This window comes from Stegostoma tigrinum, chromosome 18, assembly GCF_030684315.1.
Source record: "Stegostoma tigrinum isolate sSteTig4 chromosome 18, sSteTig4.hap1, whole genome shotgun sequence".
Classification (NCBI taxonomy): domain Eukaryota; kingdom Metazoa; phylum Chordata; class Chondrichthyes; order Orectolobiformes; family Stegostomatidae; genus Stegostoma; species Stegostoma tigrinum.
Window position 1 is genome coordinate 31,489,054 of NC_081371.1, and position 27,931 is coordinate 31,516,984.

General features: G+C 41.7%; 1 protein-coding gene across 3 annotated transcripts; it reads left to right on the forward strand.

The window, feature by feature from the left end:
- Positions 1 to 646: 646 nt before the first annotated feature.
- ifrd1 (interferon-related developmental regulator 1) lies at positions 647 to 27,931 on the forward strand. Of its 3 annotated transcripts, none has more exons than XM_048549104.2 (12): positions 647 to 910; positions 15,822 to 15,926; positions 17,347 to 17,431; positions 18,230 to 18,354; positions 18,633 to 18,790; positions 18,868 to 18,918; positions 19,011 to 19,189; positions 19,606 to 19,714; positions 20,543 to 20,677; positions 23,981 to 24,109; positions 27,030 to 27,125; positions 27,430 to 27,930. In XM_048549104.2, exons 1-12 carry the CDS (start codon positions 877 to 879, stop codon positions 27,517 to 27,519), a joined length of 1,296 nt encoding a protein of 431 aa, XP_048405061.1. In that variant the 5' UTR covers positions 647 to 876; the 3' UTR covers positions 27,520 to 27,930. The 3 variants fall into 3 exon arrangements, with proteins under 3 accessions (XP_048405061.1, XP_048405062.1, XP_048405063.1); XM_048549105.2 differs by lacking the exon at positions 647 to 910 and adding an exon at positions 8,589 to 8,774 and having other exon boundaries at positions 27,430 to 27,931; XM_048549106.2 differs by lacking the exon at positions 647 to 910 and adding an exon at positions 9,243 to 9,263 and having other exon boundaries at positions 27,430 to 27,931.

Sequence of the window (27,931 nt, forward strand, 5' to 3'; positions counted from 1 at the left end):
CATGAATTCAATTTGATTTGGTACCTGCGTTCTAACCCTACCCACGATAATGGGACAGAGAACTGAAGACAAATCAGCCTGGGAAGGGATACGGCAAATATTTTCTGATCAACCTGTTGAGAAATGGTATTACACACCTCTGAAGCAGGTGTGACTTCAACCTTGGCCTCCTAGTTCAGAGGCAGGAACACTCCCACTGCACGTTAAGGGCGCTTCGACTGCAGCTGGTATTCCCAGGCGGGTCTCCCATCCCAGTACCAACGGGCCTGATTCTGCTTGCGAGGGATAAGGTACCATTACGTTTCAGAGAAACCTAGAACGCTTATGTTATCTATACTAAATCTTTAGTTGAATATATTAGTTGCAGAAAATTTTTGGAAAGACGATCTGATTTTCTTTTTATGGGGAAGAGGGGACATGGTCACCCCTGGAGACAGACTCTAGAAAACAAGCGAGGTCAATACAATGACACGACTTTCTAGCAGCTCATTCAGGTCAGTCACTTTCCGCCAACGTGTCACTAGCAGCTGGCCCGCTTTGATACACAGCTCTCCGCTCATTGGCTGAACGTGACACCACCCCTCGTGTTCCTTCACGTACTGCCGTTACGTGTCGGTGCGTCAGGACGCTGATATAAAGGGCGAGGCGGGGAGTCTGACGCTGACTCTGGTGAATGCAGAGGTAAAATGAGTCGTTTTGGTTCGTCGCCATTTACCGGGATTATTTATTACTTTTTATTGCCGTTTGGTGATTCGCATCTGATTCCTGAAAGACGCTACAGTAAAAAGTGTTCTTCAATCGGCTGATCGGTGACAATAATAAGGCGCTATTTAATAAACTGCAGCGTGTCAATCCCAGAGAGAGGGAGTCGGGAAAATGCCGAAATCCAAGAAGCGGAACAACAAGGGAGGTAAGAGCTGGCATAGGATGGGTTCTGAGCATGCGTGCCGGCGAATTGCATTCTGGGGGTTGTAGTTCGCTCAGCGTGAGATCAGCGGCCACGCACGAGAGGGCGGATGTTGAGGGGACTACGTCCCCCAGCGGGCAGTGCGGCCAGGCCCACCAGAGGCCGGCACTAGCCGCGCTGTGACCGCGGGCGGTGGTTGTGTTACAGTAAGGCCACGTGTGGCGAATTCTGTGTTCCCCGCCAGATCCTAATGGGGGTTTGTGGTGTTCGGGTGCGGATGGAACCGGGCTGTGTTTCTTAAATAAAAGATGACCATGTGTAGAGCTGGATGAACGTAGCAGGCCAAGCAGCATCAGAGGAGCCGGAAAGCTTAATATGTTTCTTAATTCGGCCGGCGGTGATGGAGAGACAGCTAGAGGCGGTCTGTTGGCGCGGACATTGCCAGGAAATTGTCGGCTGGCTTGTTTGTTCCTCATTCTGTTTCGGCAGTATCACCTCACCCGCCTCATCGACTTCACACACCTTGCACTTCTTGCTCAACAAGTGGCTTAAAACCCTGGCGGCTGTTGCTTGTGACTGTCTGCAGTGGGGTTGTCTCAAATAAGTCCAATTCCTCACCCACCTCTACTTTAAAATTTCGCTATTACGGTGCTATCTTCTTCTCTTTGAACATGTTCAACCCCCGATTGAAAGTGGTAAGGTAGAGAAAACTCAAATCATTTAGGGGTTTTCACGAACAAGAGCGCCCCACGGTTCTCTTTTATCACCTAAAATTTGTGCACTGCACAGTCCCACAAACCGTATTAAATCGTGGTTTTGACTAAAGAATTTGACACTGGCTAGGTGATGTGATCTTCCCTCTTTTGTAGTAAAATGGAATTTTGCAATCATTTTGATGGAGAAGCATACTTTGGTATCCTCTGAAAAGTGGCACCTCTGCAACACTATATGCATTGGCTGTATAGATTTTGTGCATAGCATAAAGAATATCACAGCATAGGAACAGCCCCTTCAAACCCATTGCATCTCTGCTAACAAATCATGCCGTCTGGCTTGTATCCCTCTTCCCTGTGCGTGTGTATAGTGTGCGTGACTTGAATGCCCAACCTTTGATCGGAGGTGAAGTTACTCCCACTGAGTCATTGCGAACAAAAGGTATGCAAGTTCCTGTAACAGTGGTGATTTGTGTGTCCTGATCCAAAGCTAGCAGATGTAGGACTATGCTGTATGTTATCTAGATGACTAAAAAAATTTCCTACCTCATCCTTATTGGCAAACAATCACTAACTCGGATAACAAAGTGTGAAGCTGGATGAATGCAGCAGGCCAAGCAGCATCTCAGGAGCACAAAAGCTGACGTTTCGTTCCCATTATCTCCATTCACTAACTCAGTATTTGAGTTGTGGACAACATCGGAATGCTGATCAAGAAATTTAAACCTGAAGATAGCAAGAACTCAAAAGACGCAGCAAAGTTGACATTTTTGGGTTTACACCCTTCATCAGGACCAGCCCTGATGAAGGGTGTAAACCTGAAATGTCAACTTTCCTGTGCCTCTGAATTCAAACCTGAACTTGTCCAAATTGTCACTTCCATCTTGCATGTCCACTTCTAAGTTGCAGCTTTCTGAAGTAATCACTTTGAGATTTCCTGAGAAAAATTAGAATACTGGCCCTTCCCATATTTGTGGGGGCATGTAGGATTTTAGCTTCAGAGGGAGAACTTTACATTCTATACAGACACAAATGGAGAATGACTGCTATCTGCACTGATAATGGGGTAGGGGACTGAAGGGTTTTTTTTCTGGAAAAGCATGAGACTTTCCATAAGTTATTCCAATAATTCAATTTATTTATTCTTCACTTTTTCTCCAAACAGCTGACATTTTTGATTCACTTCTGGGTATTTCAGTTGTTTTTCCCAAGTGGTTATCCTGCAGGATTTCAAATGTACACTGTCAAGTTGAACCTCATGATTTAATCTGATTTCTTCCTATTCCAAACTATATACATGTGCGATGTAGTGTGTACACCATGGACATGATTGAAGAGTTAGGGATGAAGTTGTAAAAAAGATTCTTTGACTTGATGTGGATTGATTTTTGCAGGTTGTTCCTCAATTATGTTGAACTATGTAGCCAAAATAATGTGAATTGCAAATGAGGAAATTGTGACCGGCTATTGTGCTTCAGTCAGACTGTGCTCTGTCACTTGCGTTCAAGTTGCCAAATGAATGAAGCTATCATTGCTGCCAAACGCACAAGTGGTGAGGGAAAATAAGGAGGCATCCTGATCAGTGATTCATACAGTCATATGTAACAGCTGAGTGAATGGTGAATGCTAGCTAAACACACTCTTCAAACTGATCACCATGATTAGTACAAGTGATACAAGTGATGCAAGTCAAGCATTGATATCATAACAATTTTGTATCGGAGGTGAGATACCTGAAAGCTGCAACAATTTGTTTCAACAAAAATTGGACACACGCACTCAATAATTGACAATAGCATGATGCAACAGCACATGTACATCTTTGCTTTTGATTGACCATTCTCATCTGTGTGAAAATATTTATTTGAGCTGCTTTGTCCAGATTGTTAGATGAGGTCACTGCCATTAGTGAGGGACCTCCCACCCACAGCCTCCAACCTCATTGTTCCCCAACCCCACACGGCCCGTTTCTATCTCCTTCCCAAAATCCACAAACCTGCCTGCCCTGGTCGACCCATCGTCTCAGCCTGTTCCTGCACCACCGAACTCATCTCCACCTATCTCGACTCCATTTTCTCTCCTTTGGTCCAGGAGCTCCCTACCTACGTCCGTGACACCACCCACGCCCTCCACCTCCTCCAGGACTTCCAATTCCCTGGCCCCCAACACCTCATCTTCACCATGGACGTCCAGTCCCTATACACCTGCATTCCACATGCAGATGGCCTCAAGGCCCTCCGCTTCTTCCTGTCTTCCCACTTCCTACAGACTAAGGGGGTGGCTGTGGGCACCCACATGGGCCCCAGCTATGCCTGCCTCTTTGTAGGTTACGTGGAACAGTCCCTCTTCTGCACCTACACAGGCCCCAAACCCCACCTCTTCCTCCGGTACATTGATGACTGTATCGGCGCCGCCTCTTGCTCCCCAGAGGAGCTCGAACAGTTCATCCACTTCACCAACACCTTCCACCCCAACCTTCAGTTCACCTGGGCCATCTCCAGCACATCCCTCACCTTCCTGGACGTCTCAGCTTCCATCTCGGGCAACCAGCTTGTAACTGATGTCCATTTCAAGCCCACCGACTCGCACAGCTACCTAGAATACACTTCCTCCCACCTACCCTCCTGCAAAATTCCATCCCTTATTCCCAATTCCTCCGCCTCCGCCGCATCTGCTCCCACGATAAGACATTCCACTCCCGCACATCCCAGATGTCCAAGTTCTTCAAGGACCGCAACTTTCCCCCCACAGTGATTGAGAACTCCCTTGACCGCATCTCCCGTATTTCCCGCAACACATCCCTCACACCCCGTCCCCACCACAACCACCCAAAGAGGATCCCCCTCGTTCTCTCACACCACCCCACCAACCTCCGGATACAACGCATCATCCTCCGACACTTCTGCCATCTACAATCCGACCCCACCACCCAAGACATTTTTCCATCCCCGCCCCTGTCTGCTTTTCGGAGAGACCACTCTCTCCGTGACTCCCTTGTTCGCTCCACACTGCACTCCAACCCCACCACACCCGGCACCTTCCCCTGCAACAGCAGGAAATGCTACACTTGCCCCCACATCTCCTCCCTCACCCCTATCCCCGGCCCCAAGATGACATTCCACATTAAGCAGAGGTTCACCTGCACATCTGCCAATGTGGTATACTGCATCCACTGTACCCAGTGTGGCTACCTCTACATTGGGGAAACCAAGCGGAGGCTTGGGGACTGCTTTGCAGAACACCTCCGCTCGGTTCGCAATAAACAACTGCACCTCCCAGTCGCAAACCATTTCCACTCCCCCTCCCATTCTTTAGATGACATGTCCATCATGGGCCTCCTGCAGTGCCACAATGATGCCACCCGAAGGTTGCAGGAACAGCAACTCATATTCCGCTTGGGAACCTTGCAGCCTAATGGTATCAATGTGGACTTCACCAGTTTCAAAATCTCCCCTTCCCCCACCGCATCCCTAAACCAGCCCAGTTCGGCCGCTCCCCCCACTGCACTACACAACCAGCCCAGCTCCTCCCCCCCGCCCTCTGCATCCCAAAACCAGTCCAACCTGTCTCTGCCTCCCTAACCTGTTCTTCCTCTCACCCATCCCTTCCTCCCACCCCAAGCCACACCCCCATCTACCTCCCTACCTCATCCCACCTCCTTGACCTGTCCGTCTTCCCTGGACTGACCGATCCCCTCCCTACCTCCCCACCTATACTCTCTCCACCTATCTTCTTTTCTTTCCATCTTCGGTCCGCCTCCCCCTCTCTGCCTATTTATTCCAGAACCCTCACCCCCATCCCCCTCTCTGATGAAGGGTCTAGGCCCGAAACGTCAGCTTTTCTGCTCCTGGGATGCTGCTTGGCCTGCTGTGTTCATCCAGCCTCGCATTTTATTATATTGCCGTGAGAGTGAGTTTGATGGATGGAGTCCCAAATATAATGGGGTGGTAGTGTAGATAGTCTTACCACAATAGTCATTTATGTTCCTTTCTGCTTTGTTCATTTTAACAGGAGCTGTCTGGGACATCACTCATTAACATTTGTAGATACTGATTGCATGTATGCAGGACGAGCTCCTCCTAGCCTGTGATGCATAGTCACAGCCTTGAAATTAATTACTGAATTCTTTGGGGGCACGTGGTTAAATTCCTGTTGCAGAGTATCTGGGGTATCTCAGGGTACAAGCTGTGTTAGGAATGTTAATAATAAGCTATCTGTGGTATAAACATGTTATCCTTGGATTTTTTTCCTCCCAAGTGCTCACATACACATGGACTTGGACAGTTACAATCCAAACCTTTCCTTTCCTTCAGGTAACAGTTCCAGCAAATCTTCTCCTGAAGGAGATAGAAGGTGGTGGTGGGTTTTTTTCAGATTGGAGGCCTGTGACCACGAGTATCAGTGCTGGGTCTGCTACTTTATGTTGTTTTGGTCACTTGTATAAAATGAATTGGATGTGAATATAGGAAGAATGGTTAGTAAGTTTGCAGATCAAACCAAAATTGGTGGGCAGTGAAGGTATCTCAGTACAACGGAACCTTGGTCAGATGGGCCAAGGAGTGGTAGATAGCACTTAGTTTAGATAAGTGTGGTGATGAAAGACAAATCGGGGCACACCATGATAAGGTCCTGGGGAATCCCTACAGTGTGGAAGCAACCCATTCAACCATTGAGTCCACACTCTTGTTCTGAAGAGCATTCCACTCGGACCCACCCCCTGCTCTACCTCTTGCCCACCCTAGAAACTACAGGCAATTTAGCATTGCCAATCCACCTAAACTGAACATCTTTGGACTGGGAGGAAACCCATGCAAACACAGGGAGCATGCGCAAACTCAACGCAGACAGTTGCCCGAGTGAAATCGAACCCAGGTACCTGGTGCTGTAAGGCAACAGTGCCACTGCACTGCCCTGTGTTCTCAAGAGAAACTTTGGGGTGTGGGTTCATGGCTCCTTGAATGTTGAGTCCCAAATAGACAGGATAGTGAAGAATACATTTACACTCCTTTAGTCGTCAGTACATTAAATGTAAGAGTTGGGAGATGATGTTGTGGCTGTTCAGGACATTGGTTAGGTTACTTTTGAAATAAGATGTTGAGTTCTGCTCTCCATGCTACAGGAAAGATGATGTGCAACTTGAAAGGGTTCAGAAAATACTTATAAGAATATTACTGGGTTGGAGATTTTGAGCTGCAGGGAGAAACTGAAGAGGCTGAGGCATTTCCCTTCCTGAAGTGTCGGCTGAAGGGTGTCTTCCCAGAGGCTTTTAAAATCGTGAGGGGCATGGATAGGGTGAATAGCCAGGATTGTTTCTCCTCGGGGTAGGGATTCAAAAACTAGAGGACATAGCTTTTGAGGTGAGAGGAGGAAGATAAAAGGAACCTAAGGGGCAATGCTTTCATTAGAGGGTGGTGCATGTATGGAATGAGCTGCCATAGGAAGTGGTGGAGGCTAGTACAATTACAACCCTTAAAAGACATGTGGGATGGTTAGCTGAATAGGAAGGGGTTAGAGGGATATAGGTCAAATGCTGGTATATGGGGCTAGATTAATTTCACCTCAAGTTCACTTGAACCATCTCAGATGCCTCTGTCTCCATCTCTGGTGATTGCCTTGAAACCGATATCTATTTCAAGCCCACCGATTTCCACCGCGAACTAGACTACACTTCCCCTCATCCACTTTCCCACAAGAATGTGATCCCCTACTCCCCATTCCTCTGCCTCTGCCATGTCTGCTTCCAAGGGGGGAATGTTCCACTCCTGAACATTCCAGATATCCTTTTTTATCTCAGATAACCAGATATGGAGTTGGATGAACACAGCAGGCCAAGCAGCATCTTAGGAGCACAAAACTTGACGTTTTGGGCCTAGACCCTTCATCAGAAAAGGGGGATGGGTTAGGGTTAGGGGCTTGGTGATACCCATATCCCTTGAAAGAATATGAATAAATTGTGGTGAGTGTGAACTTTGTTTTGTATTGATCAAGTTGCTATAAAAGTAATAACATGCCAGATCTAAAACTTTCTGATGGCTGCTCTTTATTTTCTGCTTGGTGTTGTGTAGGTTTTCAGGAATGCTCCCCCTAATGGGATGTGATTACTGACCATATGCAAATGTTCCAAGACGTCCCCTTTAAGTCTAGGTGCAATTATTGTAAAATCCTACAGGTGCAGAAAGAGGCCATTCAGCCCATGTCCACACCAACCCTTGAAGTATCCTATCCAGACTCAGGCATTCCACCCTTTCCACAACTCCACACTTAACTTGATTAATCCACCAGTCAGCACATCCCTGGACGTTACGGGCAATTTACCATGGCCAATCCAACTCACCCTCATCTTTGGACCATGGGAGGAAATGGGAGGAAACAGATGCAGTGTGAATAGACAGTCGTCCAAGGCTATGATTGAATCCAGGTCTCTGGCACTGAGGCAGCAGTGCTGACCACTGTGCCACCACACTACCCAAAAACACCCCCACTTGTGCATAACCCAACTCATTAATATCTAGTGCTCCCCATCAGGGGGTTAAATCTTGTCTGCCATGACAGGCTGATGGTTTATATGGAAGTTCAGAAATTGTAGTTGCCATTTGGTGCTCCATCACGGACTGTGTAATGTGACATTCCCACAAAGCATCGCTTGTTAAAATTGGTGACGATTTCAATTTTGCTGCTCCAGGAAACCAGGTGCTTCTTAAATGGTTAGGTCTGAATGAATAAAAGCTATATGGTAACAATATCTGATGAACAACTGAACTCCTCTTGGTTGGGCGGGGGTGGGGTTTGTGGTGAGGGGAATTTGTGGAATGCTATTAAATAGATTTCTTAACTGTTATTAATTTTTTTTCAGAATGTTCAAATTTTTCACACTTTTTTTCTGGTTTCCTGTGTGGATGTTTGTGGATCATCCTTCAAATGTGATTGGCTGCTTGGATAGCTTGATGACATCCGTTGTTTCACACTAAGTGTTTTCCAGTTAAAATGCGATGGTTGGTTGTGGTATCACTGCTAGGTGAATCGCTCTCATGAATGGATGTTGTATCTCGGAAGACAGGTTCTTGGGTTGGATACCTTGCTCTGGATTGCTGCCTTGCTCTGGACTGCAAGTTGAGCTGACTCATTCTAGAATGTCACTACTGTTTTTGTTGTTGGTAAGTCTTCTGTTGAGTAATGTAAATGCAGGAAACCAACTTGGCTCCAAACTCCTGGTACATAAAGTAAAATATTTTGTACTGTCAGTTTGTTCTTGTTTTTGGATAATGGGTATTGGTTTCCTATTTAATATTTCTGTATTTCATGTGCAGGAGTAGCCAGTAATTGCTGGTTTAACAGCAATTAGTCAGCATTTGTTGGCCTGGGAATGTACTATCATGACCCAGCAGGTTATACAAGATAATGTGTGAAGAGTGTTAACAACACCCTCATAATATCTTGTCTCAAAACCTGAGTGGATTCTGTGGAAACCAGTGTGCCTTGTGATAAAGGCCTCATTACCAGGAAGATGAACAGGGTTACCCAGTTTGAGAGTCAGGAGAATCGTGCTGGACACTGAAACGTCTGACCTGCTTTAAATAGTTAATTGTAAGGATGTGAGTGTCAGGGGCAGAGGCTGCATTTCTCATCTGTTCCTAGTTTCCCTGGTACGTGGGCCATCTCCTTGAACAGCTCTCTGAAGCTTCCTGAGTGAACACAGCAGCTGATGGAATTGAAATCCAATAAGTAAATTTGGAATATGTTGCTAATAGTGGTAATGGTGACCAGGTTTTCAAAAACCTGTTTTGTTCAGTAAGATCCTTTTTTAGTAAGGGAAACCTGCAGTCCAGTGGTGTGGCCAAGACAAGTGTGAGGTGATGCACTTTGGTAGGAGTAACCGGAAGGCAAAGCACTGGACTAATAGTAAGATTCTTAGTATTGTAGATGAGCAGAGAGATCTCGGTGTCCATGTACGCAGATCCTTGAAAGTTGCCACCCAGGTTGACAGGGCCATTAAGAAGGCATACAGTGTTTTAGCTTTTATTAATAGAAGGATCGAGTTCTGGAACCAAGAGGTTATGTGCAGCTATACAAAACTCTGGTGCGGCTGCACTTGGAGTATTGTGTACAGTTCTGGTCTCCGCATTATAAGAAGGATGTGGAAGCTTTGGAAAGGGTGCAGAGGAGATTTACTAGGGAGGTCTGGAGGGAAGGTCTTACGAGGAAAGGCTGAGGGACTTGATGCTGTTTTCATTGGAGAGAAGAAGGTTGAGAGGTGACTTAATTGAAACATATAAAATAATCAGAGGGGTGGATAGGGAGAACCTTTTTCCTAGGATGGTGACAGCGAGGACGAGGGGGCGTAGCTTTAAATTAAGGGGTGAAAGATAGGACAGATGTCAGAGGTAGTTTCTTTACTCTGAGAGTAGTAAGGGAATGGAACGCTTTGCCTGCAACGGTAGTAGATTCACCAACTTTAGGTACATTTAAGTCGTCATTGGATAAGCATATGGATGTACGTGGAATAGTGTAGGTTAGATGGGCTTGAGATCGGTATGACAGGTCGGCACAATGTCGGGGGTCGAAGGGCCTGTACTGTGCTGTAATGTTCTATGTTCTATTGCTGCAAGAATTGTAGCCAGGATTAGTGTTCATAAATATGCCTTTGCTTCATTTGGAAGGGAATAGCATTGTTTTATATAATTAGTCATACAGCATGGAAATAGACCCTTTGGTCTAACAGGTCCCTGCCGACCCTATTCCAAAACTAAATTAGTCCCACTTGTTTGCATTTGGCCCATATCTTTCCAAAACTTTCCTATTCGTGTACTTATCCAAATGTCTTTTCAACATTGTAACTGTACCTGTATCCACCACTTCCTCTGGCAGTTCATTCCACATGTGATAAAGCAAAGTTGCTCCACACGTCCTTTTTAAACCTTTGCCCTCTTGTCCTAAAAGTATGTCCCCTAGTTTTGAAATCCCTCAATCTAGGGAAAAGACCCTTATCTTTCACCTTGTCTATGCCCATCATGATTTTATAATCCTCGGTAAGGTCACCACTCAACCTCCTATGCTTGAATGAAAAAGGCTCCAGTGTTTCCAGTTGATACTTATATCTCCAACCGTCCATTCCCAGTGACATTCTGGTAAACTGTTTTAAATCATCCAGTTTAATGATATTCTTGCCAGACCAAAACTGCACGCAGTAGTGCAGAAGAGGCCTCACCAAGGTCCTGTACAACATCAACATGACAACCAAGTCTATATTCTGTGGTCTGAGCAATGAAGGCAAGCTGGCTAAATGCCTTCTGGACTATCCTGTCTACCTGTGCTGCAAATTTCAAAGAATTATGTGCTTGAACCCTTAGGTCTTTCACTTCTACAACACTACTCAGGAGCCTTCTGTAAATTGTATAAATCGTGCCCTTGTTGCTTTACCAAAAAGTGTAATACCGCACGTTTATCCAAATTAAAGTCCATCTGCTACTCAGTACATTGACCCAATTGATCAGGATTCATTTGTAATCTCGGCTAACCTTCTTCACTGTCCAAGAGACCACCAATTTTAGTGTCATCCACAAACTTACTAACAATGCCTCCTGCATTCATATCCAAGTTTTATGTAAGTAACAAAAAGCAGTGGACCCAGCACTAGTCCTTGTGGCACACTGCTGGTCAGCAGCTTCCAGTCAGGAAAAACAACCCTCCACCATCCTTTGGCTTGACGGTAAGACACAATTTTGTACCAGTTAGCAAGCTCACTTTGAATCCCATGTGATCTCACTTTATTAGTCTACCATGTGGAACCTTGTCAAAAGCTTTACTGAAATCCATGTGCTCTGCTCTCATCAACCTTTCATCTAAAACTCAAATCAAGTTTGTGAGACACACTTCTTTTCCCTTTCTTAACCATTCTGATTTCCTTGCCCCTCCAAATCCATGTAAATCCATCTTTCAGAATCACCGACAACAACCTGCCACCACCAAAATCGGACTCTCAGGTCTGTAGTTTCCAGGTTTCTTGCAGCCTTAATGTTAAGCACCCTCCAGTACCTCACCTATGGTTAGAGATGATAGCTATTCTGAAGGAAATCTTCTTGATTTGGCTCAAGAATCTGTCTGATATTAGAGGTGTAGTTGCAAGGAAAATAACTACCTGTGATATGCAATGTAAATTGATTTTCTTAAGGAACAATTTACTTTTAAAGTATCCCGTCAAACTATATTGTATTCAATTGAATAAACCAATTGTATAATGCATGCACATCTTGAGTAAAATCCAGCTGGGCAAGTTGAAACTTTAAATTGTGTTGGACTTGTTTCTGCAAAAGTTAATTCTCCACTGGATCTCTTGAAAGATTAATCGGCTGTTTGACTTTTGCTGCTTTCTCAGACAAGCCCTGTAAAATATAATCCTTTTGCTATTAAAATATCTGTAATTCATTGAAAGGTGAAATGGTATGTATCTTACAAAATGTGCTGGAATATGGGCATGATAACTTTGTGAGCTGGCAATAAATGCTTGTTTTCACCAAGTTTTAGCTCTTCATGCTAATGCAATAAGTACTTAAAAATGAGAATGAAGATAAACTTGGAAGGTCACAAGGTTTTGCTGTTGTGTACTGTCAACTTGGGGGACAGTGTCTTCCTAAAATATAAGATTCCTCCTGGCCAGTGCTGATGAGAGAGAAAAGGTCTATTCTTGGCAACAGTAATGATTCAGCATATTTTACATTTTTGTGTTGAAACGTTATCTGTACTTGAGGTTCTAACCCCTGTTGTTGATAATGATTATTACTTAACTTGAGCAGTTAAGTTGCCCTTGCAGGGTCCTTTTTTATTTTAAAAATTCCCATCACTTGTATCCAAATACAGCATCGAACTCAAAGTGAATCAGTTTTTTGAACAACAAATTGGCTGCAACAGCTGTTGAGCTTCTAGCTGTAATGATGTAGCATCATCTCATCTCTTTGTGATTATCATGTTCCTTGATTCTGTTTTTTTTTTTCACTTATACATGAATGTGACAAAGATGCAAAATAAATGGTTTAGAGGTCACTGAGTTAGAAACAGTCAGGTTAATGCTTGGGTAATAAAATGTGAGGCTGGATGAACACAGCAGGCCAAGCAGCATCTCAGGAGCACAAAAGCTGACGTTTCGGGCCTAGACCCTTCATCAGAGAGGGGGATGGGGAGAGGGAACTGGAATAAATAGGGAGAGAGGGGGAGGCGGACCGAAGATGGAGAGAAAAGAAGATAGGTGGTGCAATGGGAGAGAGATTCCCTGAGGTTGGTCCGGAGGGAGGAGTTACCCTCCTCCCTCCGGACCAACCTCAGGGAATCTCTCTCCCATTGCACCACCTATCTTCTTTACTCTCCATCTTCGGTCCGCCTCCCCCTCTCTCCCTATTTATTCCAGTTCCCTCTCCCCATCCCCCTCTCTGATGAAGGGTTAATGCTTGGGGCCTGGGTTTAAATACCAGCACTACATCTGATCAAATTAAAATTCAATGTAATAAATGGTAATAACCACAATAATTATGATAAATTGAAGTCAGAACCCATCTGATTCTTCCCTAAAAGACATTAGTGAAATGTACTTTTATTCCATGCAGTTAGGGCTGGGCAATAAAATGCTGGCTGTGGTGTTTTTAAAAAGTTGACTGAGGAATGAGCAAGAGCTATGATTTTAAAAACTAATTCCATGTGGAAATGGGAACCTTGGGAACACGTGCACATCTCATTCAAGCTTGAGGAAATGCATTACAAAGGCAAAATGAGATCCTGGGCTTTTATGGAAGGAACAGAACAGAAACAAGGGAGGTAATACTGCACAAAATAATTGCTTAAATTAGATGTGGGTGAATGGGAAGGGTCCAAAGCTTGAGACAGCATCAAGATAGGTAAGAGGTGGCTAGGTACAAATAGTACCTGTGAAACCAAGTTTTAATCTTAATTATACAATGAAGGAAGGGGTTAATATGAATAGGAAAAGTTTGGAAGGAGTGGGACTGTTTTAATTTGGGAACAAGGTTGGCATGGATTATTTGGACCAAAAGGGTCTGTTTCCATGCTGTATGTCTATGTCTATGACTATGTAAATTTCTTGATCATAACATTGTTAGCTTATTAAGAAACACACTTCCAAATGACCTAATGTCTCTTAGATCCCCTCCATCCTGAGAGAGCCTCTTCTGTAAGAGGATAAATTCTTTTTAGTTTCGTGATTTGCTAAGGAGTTAATTGGCTTAATTACTTTCACGTTTAGGCAAATGTAGCAGCAGATTTGTGTACAGCAAGATCCCACAAACAAAGTCATCAGTTAATCTCTTGACCGATGTGTTAACCAGCAGATTGAGAACACTGCTAATCAAATAATGCTGCAAAAATTCACATGTTTTGAGATCAGACTTCTGTTTAATCAGTCACTTTTAACAACGCAGCACTTCTCTGGTATTAGTGACATCAGCTTAGATTGTGTGCTTGTTCCAGATTGAACATTAAATTCCATATTCTAATTGAGGCAAGATCCCATCTGAACTCTTAGTAATTTCAAGATAATAAAATGTGAGGCTGGATGAACACAGCAGGCCAAGCAGCATCTCGGGAGCACAAAAGCTGACGTTTCGGGCCTAGACCCTTCATCAGAGAGGGGGATGGGGGGAGGGAACTGGAATAAATAGGGAGAGAGGGGGAGGCGGACCGAAGATGGAGAGTAAAGAAGATAGGTGGAGAGGGTGTAGGTGGGGAGGTAGGGAGGGGATAGGTTAGTCCAGGGAAGACGGACAGGTCAAGGAGGTGGGATGAGGTTAGTAGGTAGCGGGGGGTGCGGCTTGGGGTGGGAGGAAGGGATGGGTGAGAGGAAGAACCGGTTAGGGAGGCAGAGACAGGTTGGACTGGTTTTGGGATGCAGTGGGTGGAGGGGAAGAGCTGGGCTGGTTGTGTGGTGCAGTGGGGGGAGGGGACGAACTGGGCTGGTTGAGGGATGCATTAGGGGAAGGGGAGATTTTGAAACTGGTGAAGTCCACATTGATACCATATGGCTGCAGGGTTCCCAGGCGGAATATGAGTTCCCCTCCCCCCACTGCACCACACAACCAGCCCAGCTCTTCCCCCCCCCCCCCACCCACTGCATCCCAAAACCAGTCCAACCTGTCTCTGCCTCCCTAACCGGTTCTTCCTCTCACCCATCCCTTCCTCCCACCCCAAGCCGCACCCCCCGCTACCTACTAACCTCATCCCACCTCCTTGACCTGTCCGTCTTCCCTGGACTGACCTATCCCCTCCCTACCTCCCCACCTACACCCTCTCCACCTATCTTCTTTACTCTCCATCTTCGGTCCGCCTCCCCCTCTCTCCCTATTTATTCCAGTTCCCTCCCCCCATCCCCCTCTCTGATGAAGGGCCTAGGCCCGAAACGTCAGCTTTTGTGCTCCTGAGATGCTGCTTGGCCTGCTGTGTTCATCCAGCCTCACATTTTATTATCTTGGAATCTCCAGCATCTGCAGTTCCCATTATCTCTCTCTCTCTCTCTTAGTAATTTCAGTTCTGTTTTAGATACAGGAACAACAGATGGAAATTCCCCAAGTTTCCTTTTTTTTTGGAGCTCCTTTTCCAGCAATTACTTTGATACCTAAATTGGTTTAGATTCGTTTACACAAAAAAAACTGGGTAACCAAGCAGTGATCAAACAAAAACCTCGATTTTATTGACTTGATAACTTAGCAAAACAAATGTTTTATACTGATGTCGTCTGTTATAGTGTGAATAACTTCCCAACTGGGAAGGGGGTCAGTCTGAAACGTGCATAATCAAGTGACTGGAGGCATCAAGGACTGTGGATGCCAGAAGTTAGCCGCAATAAATGTTGAACTGGAAAACCATAACCGGTCAGACAGCATCTGAGGAGCAGGAAAGTCAATGTTTTTGGGCTGAAACCCTTTGTCAGGACCCAAAACGTCGACTTGTCTGCTCCTTGGATGCTGTCTGACTGGCTGTGCCTTTGCAGCTCTGTACGCATAATCAAAGCCCCTTCATCAACATCTTTCAAGCCGATTGTCTACCACCAAAAGAAGGACAGCAGACACATGGGAGCACCAAATGGATTTTGTGCTCTAAGTGAATTAGCTTGCAATTAAGTTCCTTTGCCGTCACTTTTGAACAAGTGAGACATTGATCCTTGGACACTACACAAGTGACTCTTCTTTCCCTCCCACTTCCAGGTAGACAGCAGCGAGCAGTGCAGCCTTTCAGTGATGAGGATGCGTCCATTGAAACAATGAGCCACTGCAGCAGCTTCAGTGATTCAAACAGCTTGGCTGATGAAGGTGGAGTATCAGAATATCAATTGGTCATTTGGTAATGTTAAGCTTCTGCTATAAAGAACCTCTTCCCACATCAGTCCTGTGCCTTGAGTAGATGAAATGCTGAATTCTTTGGAAACTATATTTGTGATTAACCTGGAAAACAGTCTGCCTGGTGAGACTGTGGAACTAGTTAATGAAAGTTTATTTGAATGTAAATTGGATCTATCTCTTTTTGAAAAGATCATTTTTAAAATGTTCACCTGTACTTGAAGACTTAGCACTTGAGAAGCTGGACAAGTTTTGAGAATCTCTTGGTTCTCGGAGCTCTCCATGTCTGAAGTTTTTCTTGCATTAGATTCTTGTAGATTATTGTATTAATTGATTTGATGGAAGGTTGAGATTGTGAAGTTGCAATCATTCAGACTTCTGAGATAAGGCAAACTAAATGGGGCTTGTTTTGTTTGACAATTGCTATGCAATACGGAATTGATTTAGAATTGCTTATTCAAGTTTAAATTACAATCTGTCATCTTGTGTAGGCTCTGAATTAGTTCAATGCAAATAGTAATTTCATGTGAAGTTGAATTTTTTAGGTTGCCTTAGTTAAACTTGTAGTTTGTGTAAGTAAGCAGATTAGACTTGAGTCGAATCTTACAGTTGTAAAATCTGATTCCCTGGCTCTACCCTACTAACTTCCAGTTATGGAGGTAGGGCAAGAGATAAACAACCAAGCAATTCTTAGAGTTGGAAAGATAAATATTTTAAGAATGCTGGCAGCTGATTTGCCACTATTGTGGTGAGTGAGCTTCCCAGAACTGTTGAAATGAGGTGAGGAGAGCTTATGTCATCACAGTAATTATTTTGGATCAAAACTATTGCCTTCTGAGCTTCCTTTATCTCCCCTTCAAGGGGTCAATGATCAAATCTCCTTAGTCCTGTGGACCTGGTCACAAGATCCTGACTACAGAGGTAATACTGCAAATGTAGGTTCTGTCTCCTAGTTATTATCATTGATGTCCACTCTTGCAGTTCCTAAATTAGATGGATGCAACTTGTTAATTCTTCATTAGATTTAGCTGCAGTTACGGAATGAAGTCTGCATTCATTTGGGGCTTTAAATTCCTCAGTTAGTAGTATGTTCTTAAGCTTGTCTGGTGGCGTCTTACAGGTTGGGACCGTAGTTTGGAAATTTTGTGTGAATTCTCTCTCAAATTCTGAAAGCTAGACTTTGATTGTGAGGTTTTGCCCCTTGAGAATTTGGTCATCGATCATCTTTGACTCTGCAGTGAAGAATAAGGGTGATAGCAGTGAAAGAACCTTCTTCACACGCATTTAACTCCCATTGTCAACATATTTTGAATACTGTCTACCGCCTACATATGTTATCTTACTGACCAAGATGACACTTCAGTCCTGCATAAAAGCGATTTTGTTTTTTTAGCTATTGAAGACGCTGATGAAGAAGCAAGCCAAGAGGATTATGAATATAAACTGAGAGGATTGATTGACAACACCCTTGACAAAAGGTAAACTGAAACTTGAAAATGAAGTCTCCAATCTTTAGAAATGGTTGTCTTGAGTAAAGGCTAACTGTTACATAACCAGTAACTGATTTGATGTAACTGATTTGATGTAACTGTTGAAATGATTATTCCATATGCTGGCTTCTAGTGCATTGGTAAAATTTGGCTCATGTTATTTACAATAATATCAATTGGAACTGGTTGGGGACTAGCTGAAGTGAGCATCTGCTCCATTCCTGCTGCACTTTCCCTAAAGTTGAATGCTCACCAACTTAATCACTTTTTCTGATCAATTTTAAGTAGTATTGTTTCTGCCCGCAAACCCTAAAAGATTATAGGGAAAGAATTGTGTTCTTCCTTTAGAGTTTAAAGATTAAAACGAAAGTAAATTTTGAGCATGTGAATTTCTTCTATCTGTATCAGGCAATTTTTTTCTACCTTAAGCCACTTCTAGCATGCCTGAAATTATGAAGACTAATTTGCTAAGACAGGACTGTATTCATTGCTCAAAGGCAAGTTAAGAGAAGTAGTTTGTATTTTTGAATTCTTGAGGCTTTGCCAGTGGGTAATCTATAATGCCTTTATTTTTCTCACATAGGTCATCTGCCAACTAATGCTGAAGTTAATTTTCTTTACTTTATTCCCTTATGGAAAAGTTGATGACTTTTTTGTGTATAGTGCAGTTGAACTTCTTCATCTGATAATACTCTATTGATGATCCAACAAACTTTGCCACAAAATCATAAGGCTATTGTAGAATTGCAGTATGTTTCACTAAACTAATTGTGATTATTTTAACAGCGCAAAGGTCAGATTGTCTGCTCTAGAAGGACTGAAGTCTGCATTCTCTTCTAAAATCCTTTATGACTTTATTCTGGAAAGAAGGGTGACCTTAACTGACATTATTGAACGTTGTCTGAAAAAAGGTAACAGATACAGGAATTATTATTTTATTCATCTAAAGAGAAGTTTAGAAGTACAAATCTGCTTTCTTTTGTGTTTGTGAAAGTTGTAAATATGAACAATTGATGCAGTATTTGTGCTTTTTTAAGTTTAGACTTTGACATCAAACTTCAATCATGTTTAGATTAGTTACATAAATGTTTTTCCTCCTAACATTTGTGTGATTAAAATAATGCCCAAATTGCAGTTAACTTGGTAAACTGCTATTGCATGTGAAACTATATATTTTTTTCATGTAAAGGCAAAACAGAAGAACAGTGTATCGCTGCCCAAGTTGCTTCTCTTCTTTGCATTCAGCTGGGATCTAGCATTGAAAGTGAAGAGGTCTTCAAAAGTTTGAGGCCCATTTTCAAGATCATCCTTACTGATGAATCAGTCAGTGTACAAACACGAAGAGCTGTAAGTAGGTTGGATTTTTAAATATTTGAAGTTGCTGTCTTTCTGGTACTAACTTGCAATTTTTGCTGTTTTTGCAGTGTGCTACTAGTTTGGCTGTTTGCTGCTATGTTGCAGCAGATGATATAGAGGTGAGCATGAGTATTTTTAAATACATTTTTGCAAAGTAAACCGTTTTGAATAATGAAACCAGATATTTACAGTACAAATTAATTGCCAACAGGATCTGCACTTAACGATGACCTACCTTGAGAGTGTCTTCGCTACATCCTATCAGAAGGAGGTTCAGACAGATTGCTTTCACAATGCCCAGACGACAAGTTTGGGCATCAGCACTTTGGTAGCATGGACATTGCTGCTAACCATTTGTCCACCTTCTCTCATAAAGAAAATATTTGAAATGTATGTTAATTCAGTGCAGTGATCTTAATAATTGTTTACTTTATTCGTGTTAAGTTTCTTGTATCATGTAAGTCAAACGTGTCATGAATTTGTATGCTAATTGGCTAATAAAGATTATCAGTTTATTTTCTGTACTTCATTTGCGTGTTGGTTATAACATTGTAATATGATCGTGATTGCAATCCTGATGTAGGACTTAATCTTCATGTACATCTTAACCTTGCTGTTATCAGTCACCTGGTTTAGTAAATGTTGTACCCTGTTTGAATTTTAGTTAAATAACAATTGGAATAGAAATTAATATGTAAGCCTGTGTAAATAAATTACCGTATTTGAGAATAGAAGTTAAATGAATGCATTTTGAGAACGAACTAATTTCATAAGTTCTAAAACCTGGCAACTATGTTGTATTTTAGCCATTTGACCAAACTTCCCAGTCTTCTTTCTTGTGGTGACGTGAACATGAGGATTGCTGCTGGAGAGACGATGGCTGTGTTGTTTGAGTTGGCCAGGGATCTGTGTGAGGTAAGATTTTTTTTTAAAAGCTTAGTTTTTCCTTGCCTTCTACTGCCTTCAAATTTATATAATGATCCATTTAAAACAAGTGGATAATGGAAAGATAATTATTTAAGGAGGTTATGACCCACAGCTCCAAAACCAAGTGACATTTGAGTGAAGGAAATTTTAATTGTTAACTTTTTTAATCCTGTTATTCTAGGAAATTTCAACTTTGTCCCACTTATCCCACTTCTGCTAGTAAGGACCCTGCCCTTTTTAGAGAGGGAGAAGTGATGGGAATGCTTGAACTATAACTGACCACAGACCTATATTGGAAAGTTTAAATTTGTGACTTGTGCAAGCAAAATAGGTGTCAAAAGATGCACGGTATCAAAGCAAATAAACCAGTTTGCTCACCTTTTGCCAAACCGCGCAAGTTTCAAGCAGGCATTGGAAACTAGTTGCCTCTCTGGGGTTTTTTTTCGTTACAATAAACTTCTTGTAATAAAGTCTAATAACAATTATGCATTTCTTCTAATGGGACTTGATTTGTGTGAGAGTTATGGGGTGGTAGCTGAAGGAACCAACATGCTTCCAAAATTGAATAATTATCTGGCGTTTTTTTTTTTTTTCCTTTTTTGAGGGATACAAGGAAGAAAATAGGGGACTGCAACTAGCTCAGTTAATCGTGAAGAGATATAACTAGCTAAACCGCTTCCCGTACCATCACCATTCTGATTTGCATGAAAATTTAACTGCAATAATATTGTATATGCAATTCAAGTGGGGAAAATCAACTTTTCAAATTCATTACAAAGGGTTGTGCCATAGTAAAGGCTTTACATCTCTTAACAGGACTTTGAATATGAAGATATGGATTACTTATGTGGAAAACTGAAGGGTCTGGCCACAGATGGCAACAAATATCGAGCTAAAACAGACAGGAAGAAACAGCGCTCTGTATTTAGAGATGTTTTGAAGACTGTAGAAGTATGTATCTTGCTTAATTTGGGGAATTCATTTTGGGTTTGGTTTTGTATCCCTAATTTTTTTAATCTATTTGATTTTCTGTTCTGTAATTAACACACTTCTGAAAATGAGCAACTGAGTGGGAGATTCAGATAAAAACCAAGAATTGCGGTTGCTGTAAATAGGGGCAAATTCAAAGTTGCTGGAAAAGCTCAGTAGGTCTGGTAGCATCTGTAGGGGGGTGGGGGGGGAGGAAAAAAAAAAGTTCGTGTTTCGGGACAGGTAACCCATCCTCAGAACTGGGAAGCAGTTCTGAGGAAGATTTGTTGGACCTGAGAAGTTAACAAGAGATTCAGATAAATGCATTATTTCAGACACTGTCATGTATAGGTAGTGGAAGCTTGCAGGAGTCCAGAAGAAAATTCATTTTTATTTGTATTTCAGTTTTGCAAACGTGTTCCTTTATCCAACCCATATAACTAACAAGTTTCCTGCATGCCTGGTTATGGTGCAGTGACCTGGGTTAGCGGCAACATTTTAATGTTCTCTAAGTGTCCAGATTGAGCGCACTCAAAACTTGGCAAGTCTTTCTACATCTGAACAGGCCACATTGAATGGAAAACAGTTTCCGGACAATAGCAAAAATGTATTCTTTTGACCTATGAATTATTAAATTAACTTTTGTACTTCTGCTAATTTTGAGCTCTGCCTAGATTTGTATATTGTATGTCATGTCTTACTTTGTACTGTATCAGTAGTCCTTTCCCAGAGACCAAACTGTGCTTTTACTCGATCCTATGTTTGAGTTGAGAACAAGGGAGGTAGTTCAAAAGTAAGGGATTTTTCTATTCAAGACAACTGAGGCAAAACGCTCAACGATCATGAGTCTTTTTAGAACACTTGGTTTTTGTGCAGAGAGCGGTGGAGGTGAGGGTGATTTTAAGTGGAAGTAGATGAGCTCCAAGTCAGCGTCTTAAGATTATTGGTGGTAAGTGGGAGTAGGGGAGTTTAGTCCTCAGTATAGTCAAGCATTGTCTTGAATGACCAGTTGTGTCAAATGGTGTGTATGCTGAGCTCCTAATTTGTTTACTTATTGATATCATGTGAAACTAGAAATTCTATATGACAAACTAGAGTAGAATTACTGCTAGGATCCATCTTTGGGCCATTTCATGTCTGTGCCATCTGTATGGATTGCTGCACTTGACAAAATGCATTGAAAGAAGTTGGAAACTAGCATCATATCTAAATCCACTTTTTTGAACTTTCACTTTGGAATAGCTGTAAAATTTGCTGCGTAACTGTCACAAACTAGATTACTTCATTGTGTACGTATTGCACCTGAATGTGCTCTCAATATGACTGATATCACTATGAAACAGCACAGCAATTAAGGTGGGGTTTTTATTTAAACACTGATGTCCAAATGTGTCCACGTTGTGTGGTTCTGTGCTACAGTTTTGTGAAAGACATCCCTGCCTTTACTGTATCGGAGATAATAGGAACTGCAAATGCTGGAGAATCTGAGATAACACGTTGTAGAGCTTGTTGAACACAGCAGGCCAAGCAGCCAGCTCTACATCTTGTTATCTCTGCCTTTCTGACAGGCACTTTGTCATTTTTTAACTTGTAATTTCAATCTAGTTCACTAAACAAATACTGTCTAACATTGAGACTAATGGTGACCACTCTGCAGAACAGCACCGCTCAGTGTAGGGATGATCTTGACCTCCCCAGAGGCTTAGTATTTCAATAAATCACTTGCATCAGGCTAACATTTTTCTATCTTGGCCTTTGTTGTAATCTTTCAGTCCGGCTGTAGGAGTACCACCTTATTTTCAGTTTAAGCACTTCACAGCCTGTCTCCATATTGAATCCATTACTTCAGAAACTGACCACCTTCTGTTTTCCATTTTTCTTCATTCTCTTTGCATATTTTTTCTTTCATACTTTGGTTTGCACCTGTTTTATGTCTCTTCTCACCACCATTAACAATTCCATTGTCTTTTGCGCTGGTCCTCTCCACTATCTGTCCCCTTGCTGCTTCTTTGCTTCTCTCAAACGTGTAAAAAGACCCATTTTCCAGAAGCCTTTCAATTCTGAAGAATAGCATTGGACTCAGTTAGAGGTTTCTCTCCACACGTGCTGTTAGACCTGAGTTTTTCTAGCACTTTGTTTTAGACTTCCAGAATCCACAGTACTTTTTTGTTTTATTTTCTTTTAAGGAGATGCTTGGGAATTGACTGGAATCCTGGTTTTTCTTGGTTCAGCAACTTGCAAGCATATGCAATTAAATGTAAATTTGCAAGCGTTTGTCTAACTAATGATACATGCTGTTTGGATGTGGGATGTCAAATGCATTTGTTCAGTCTTTAAGGGTTTAAGAGGTTGGTCCTTCTTCTAAATGTGCTCAGAACATATCTGTGAGACACTTGTGCAGTACCCCTATCCTCTTTACCCATTGTTTGTTTGTGTGCTGCCATGGGCAGAATGTTTCACCAAGTATGTGAAAACCTTCTGTATCTGCAATGTGAACCTGTGTTCACGAGTGTTGAGACAGAAAGCCTTGTCATAATTTTCATAAAAACAAGTAACTTGTCATTGCAGAGTTTTTTTAATGTTTTAAACTTGAATGTGTATACTGTTTGAAAATTGATATTTTACAAATTAAGTCACTGCTTACCTTGTGCACTTGATGGTTATGAGCAAATTGAAACTTGTTTCATGTCTGCTTCAAAGCCCAGACTGAATTCTTTTCGTTCCATATTGCAACATAGATTCAGTAAACTGAAGTTTGCTTTTTGTACTCTTATCTACAGTTTGATGTAAATGAATGCGTATGTGCTGGCAAGTTGCTATTTGCTAAATGATGGTAAAGGTCATTTTGAACGTCACTGTGAAAGCATTCAAGTAAATAAGCAGTAGTTCTTCATTCTTGAGCCATTTGTGCTAGTTTAGACACATACTTAATGTTATCTCGTTGTTTGTTTGATTTTGTTGATTTTAGAGCATAGCTTATCGTTTGTCCTGAAAACATGTCTGAAAAAATCCCCTTCAATTGTCATATGATAAATACTGTTTAGCCAAGAAACTTCTCTTCCATTATTGCCTGTTCTGCAAGTACTTCTGTTCAAGTAATGAGAAACAAAGGTTATTGTAAAGTCCAGAACACTGGCTGTTTTTTAAAATATACCCTCCAAGCAGCAGACACAAACAGCCTATGTTGGAGGAATTCCTGATTTTTCTGGAAATGTAACCTGCATCACAATCTTAAAGTAGTAAACTAAGTTATTTGACACGAGTAACTTTTTTTCCTTTCTACAGGAAGGAGACTTTGACTCTGAAACCATTACATTTGGTCCTGAATGCATGTATATTGATAGCTGGGTTAAAAAGTGTACTTATGAAACATTCAAGGAATTGCTTGCATCTGGTATAAGATTCCATCTACAGGTTAGTTGATTTCCTAAGTCACTGTTGAATGACTAACTGCTTTTTGTTTTTAGTATCTTTCGAACTCTAATTTGCAGCTGATTACTGCCATTTGGACAAACGTAGCTTATTCAAAGCGCAAATATTATCTCTAATTTTTAAAAAAGCTGCTCTGATAGTGTAGAGGGCTAAATGTTTCAGATTGTTATAGGAATATGTTGCAAAGTTGGGTATAATAGATGAGAAAGTAGGACATTAGAATTTCCATTGTGAAATGATGGAGGAAGAGTATCCCTTTTAAAAGATGTGCTTTTTCTTGGCTTGGAGATTTTAAACAATCTGCAGATGCAGAGTTTCTAGAAGATCAAACATTGTATCAAAAGGCTGCGTGCTTAGCAATCCATGCAGCCGTTTGTTTAGGCAACCAATGTGACTATCAGCCAATTAATTTAAACCCGTACTCGGACTAAAACCCAACTGAATTCAAATCTGATGGTTTTGACAACCTAGGATCAATCCTAGTGTATGAAATTAAAGGTCATCAAGGGTATAAAAGAAAAGGGCATTTTGAAAGTCTGCGAGCAATTGCCCTTGAGTTAACCCCAGCAGCCCTAAAGAGAACCACTGGCTCTCTCGGAATTCTCTAAGCTCTCAAAGCCTTCTGACTAAAGGTTGTTTTGGAGATTAAAAAGAACTGCAGGTGCTGGAGAATCTGAGATAACAAGGTGTAGAGCTGGATGAGAGGAGCAGGAAAGCTGATGTTTCGGGTCGAGACCCTTTTTCTGAAGAAGGGTCTAGGCCCAAAACATCAGCCTTCCTGCTGTTCATCAAGCTGTACATCAAAGGTACTGTGGCACTCTTGACTATACTTCTGCCATATGACTTCAATGGATAAACGTTCAAGAAAGAACAGTGGAAGAGGTACCAATCAACATTCAAGGTGATGTATCCTAGCTGTAATTTTGAAAGTAATTAAGGTTTATAAAACATTGTTTTATATAAATGGGGTTGCTATCTATTAGAACAGCACACCATTACAATTTCATTTTATTCTGGTAGAGCTAGTAGTTAAAAGGTATGAATTGTTTGGGTTTGTTAGTAGCTCTAAGTTTGCTCGCTGAGTTAGATGAATTGTTACTTGATGATTTATAGACACTACCACATGTTCATTTCACTTAACCTCCCCTTTATAACAGTGTCTGTGGGTGAGGCAGATTATAGTATTTTTCACACTTAACAGGTTAAGGCAAGCTTCTGTTTTTTTGCTTTAAATTAGAGGGAGGTAGACCGCTCCTTCATGACATACGGAAATGCAAGGTCCAAAGTATAAATAAAGAGAAGGGGGTTTGATTTTTGTTTCAATTCATGTAAAAATGCAGCACTTCTAGTAAATTTGTATCTTGTATCATGGTGCTTCATTGGAACATTTTATAAAGCAAAATTTGAGCTGCATAATGTGATAAATGGTGCAGCTGCCCAAAAGATTAGTTGGGTTTTCAGGATCATCTTCGAGAAGGATATAAAGTGTACAGTCCAGAAGCCTGATTGTATTCTACTTGGTGACCCTGTGAAAACCTTGCTTTTTAACATTCTATCCTAAAAAATGATCAAACTATTTGTTGTCTAGTTGATCAACTTGCTGTTTTTGACACTACTTTTGCTAATATGTACTTTAATATTTCAGGCTGACTTTTGAACCTTTCTGAAAGAATAAATGAAACCTGCTCTAAACAGTAGCCAGTTCAGCCCAAATGATCCCTCTTAGTGTTTGTTTTCCATACTACTGTCCTCCCATTTCCTCACTTTGTTTCTTTCTCTACTTAGCTTCCTCTTAAATGTATGGAGTAACAACTTTTTTCTTCCACTTACACATTGCAAAGTGGAGAATGTGCATCTTTGATTTTTCCCACTTTTAAAATCTAGCTTTGCAAGGGTATTAATCCAGGTTCCAGCTGGTGCTTGTCAATATTGGTGGGGATCCCTTTAGGAATTGACCAGATCTGACTTGTTTGAATATGGGGACTGCATAAATGATCAAGCTAGATTGTAGCAGCAGTCAGAAGCTAGGGGGAAGGAACATTAAGTTGGTTGATACACAATGCAGTTGACCTATTGAGGGAGACAGTCTGTGACTAGGATGGATTTTTTTTTGCTATTGATTTGGTAGAGACAAGGTTAGTGACTGTAATAGAGATAGTAGGAACTGCAGATGCTGGCAAATCTGAGATAACAGTGTGAAGCTCGATGAACACAGCAGGGCAAGCAGCATCAGAGGAGCAGGAAAGTTGACGTTTTGGGTCAAGACCCTTCAGAAATGGTGGAGGGGAAGGGGGTTCTGAAATCAATAAGGAGTGGGGGAGGCAGATAGATGGATAAAGAAGAAGATAGCAGATGTTCCTATCTTTATCCATCTTCTATCCTGCTCCCTGCCACCTGACCCATCATTTCTGAAGAAGGGTCTTGACCCAAAACGTCAATTTTCCTGCTCCTCTGCTGCTTGGCCTGCTATGTTCATCCAGTTTGTGTTATCTGTGACTGTAATGCTCTCTTTTGCCCTGATTGCTAATTGCTGATTTTTTCAATTGTGAAGATGCATATTTCTCCACAGCAATATGCTGACAGACTGCTCTCTGCAGTTGTACAATTGGCAGTTACTTAATGACTCACTTGGCTTTTGATTTTCTAAAGAGGTGCAAAAAAAATCTGAGCTACAAAGTTGCATTTCAAAAGTGTTAAAGATATTGGTTTGGCTTTGTCCTGTAAAATGAAATTGTGCATTGTTCAGTTAGCATGCAATCAATTGTGCAGCTACATCGGAGGGAGAGAGATGATTACAAATACCTTGTAAATCGTGTTACCTGGTGACTTTTTTTTTGTTCATGATGAAGTCAGTTTTCAAGAGTTGAAAGCTAGTTTGTTTCAATATTTCTGTTTTAAATAGGCTAATGAATTTGTGCGTAGTGTCTTTGAGCTAGGACCACCATTGCTGCTTGATGCTGCTACACTCAAAGCAACCAAAACATCTCGTGTTGAGCGGGTAAGGCAAAAATTGCACTCACCTCCTGTTCCATAAACACTTCTGTTTTTAATGTAGTTGATGATGATAGAATGCAGATGTTTTGCATTTTGAAAGGTTTGGCTGGATGAAATTTGCATGTTCAGTTTATTTTCTAATCCTTGATCACTTCTACTTCCAACTACTTTATCTGATTTACAAACTGATTCTTGTAGCTGCCAATGAAAAGGTAGAACAGTAGAGTGCAACACAGACATTTCAAAATGAAAACTACATTTTTATTTTAAACCATTATTTTTGTGCATTTTTTTTTTCTGTTTTTCAGCACTTTTACAATGCTGCTGTTTGTAAAGCTAGAACTAAAGCCAGGAACAAATTCCGTGACAAGAGAGCAGACATCGGAGAATATGTATAAATTCCTGACAAAATTCCGTGAGAGGTTTCCTCTGCCCTATGTGTAACTATTACATTTGATCTTTGTTAGACTTAGCAAGTGGAGGAAATCTCTATCCTCCCCGATGCATGCACACACTAGAACTCTTCCTTCAAACCCATCATAAGTGTTGCTTTACTTCACTTTCCAATCACTTTGTATATCAAATAACCACCGAAACCTAAGTATTGTGGATTTCTTTATTTTGTAACTGAACTTTGCACAAATAGGAATGATGCTACTTAATTTGTACAAGACTTTAATTGGTGTAAGTAAACTTTTGTAACTCCAACTTGATTTAGTTATAATCAAGTATTCATGTTTAATGTGACTAGATTTTAAAATTTATAATGTAAACATTGTATCCATTTTGTGCTCACTGTGTCTATTTAAT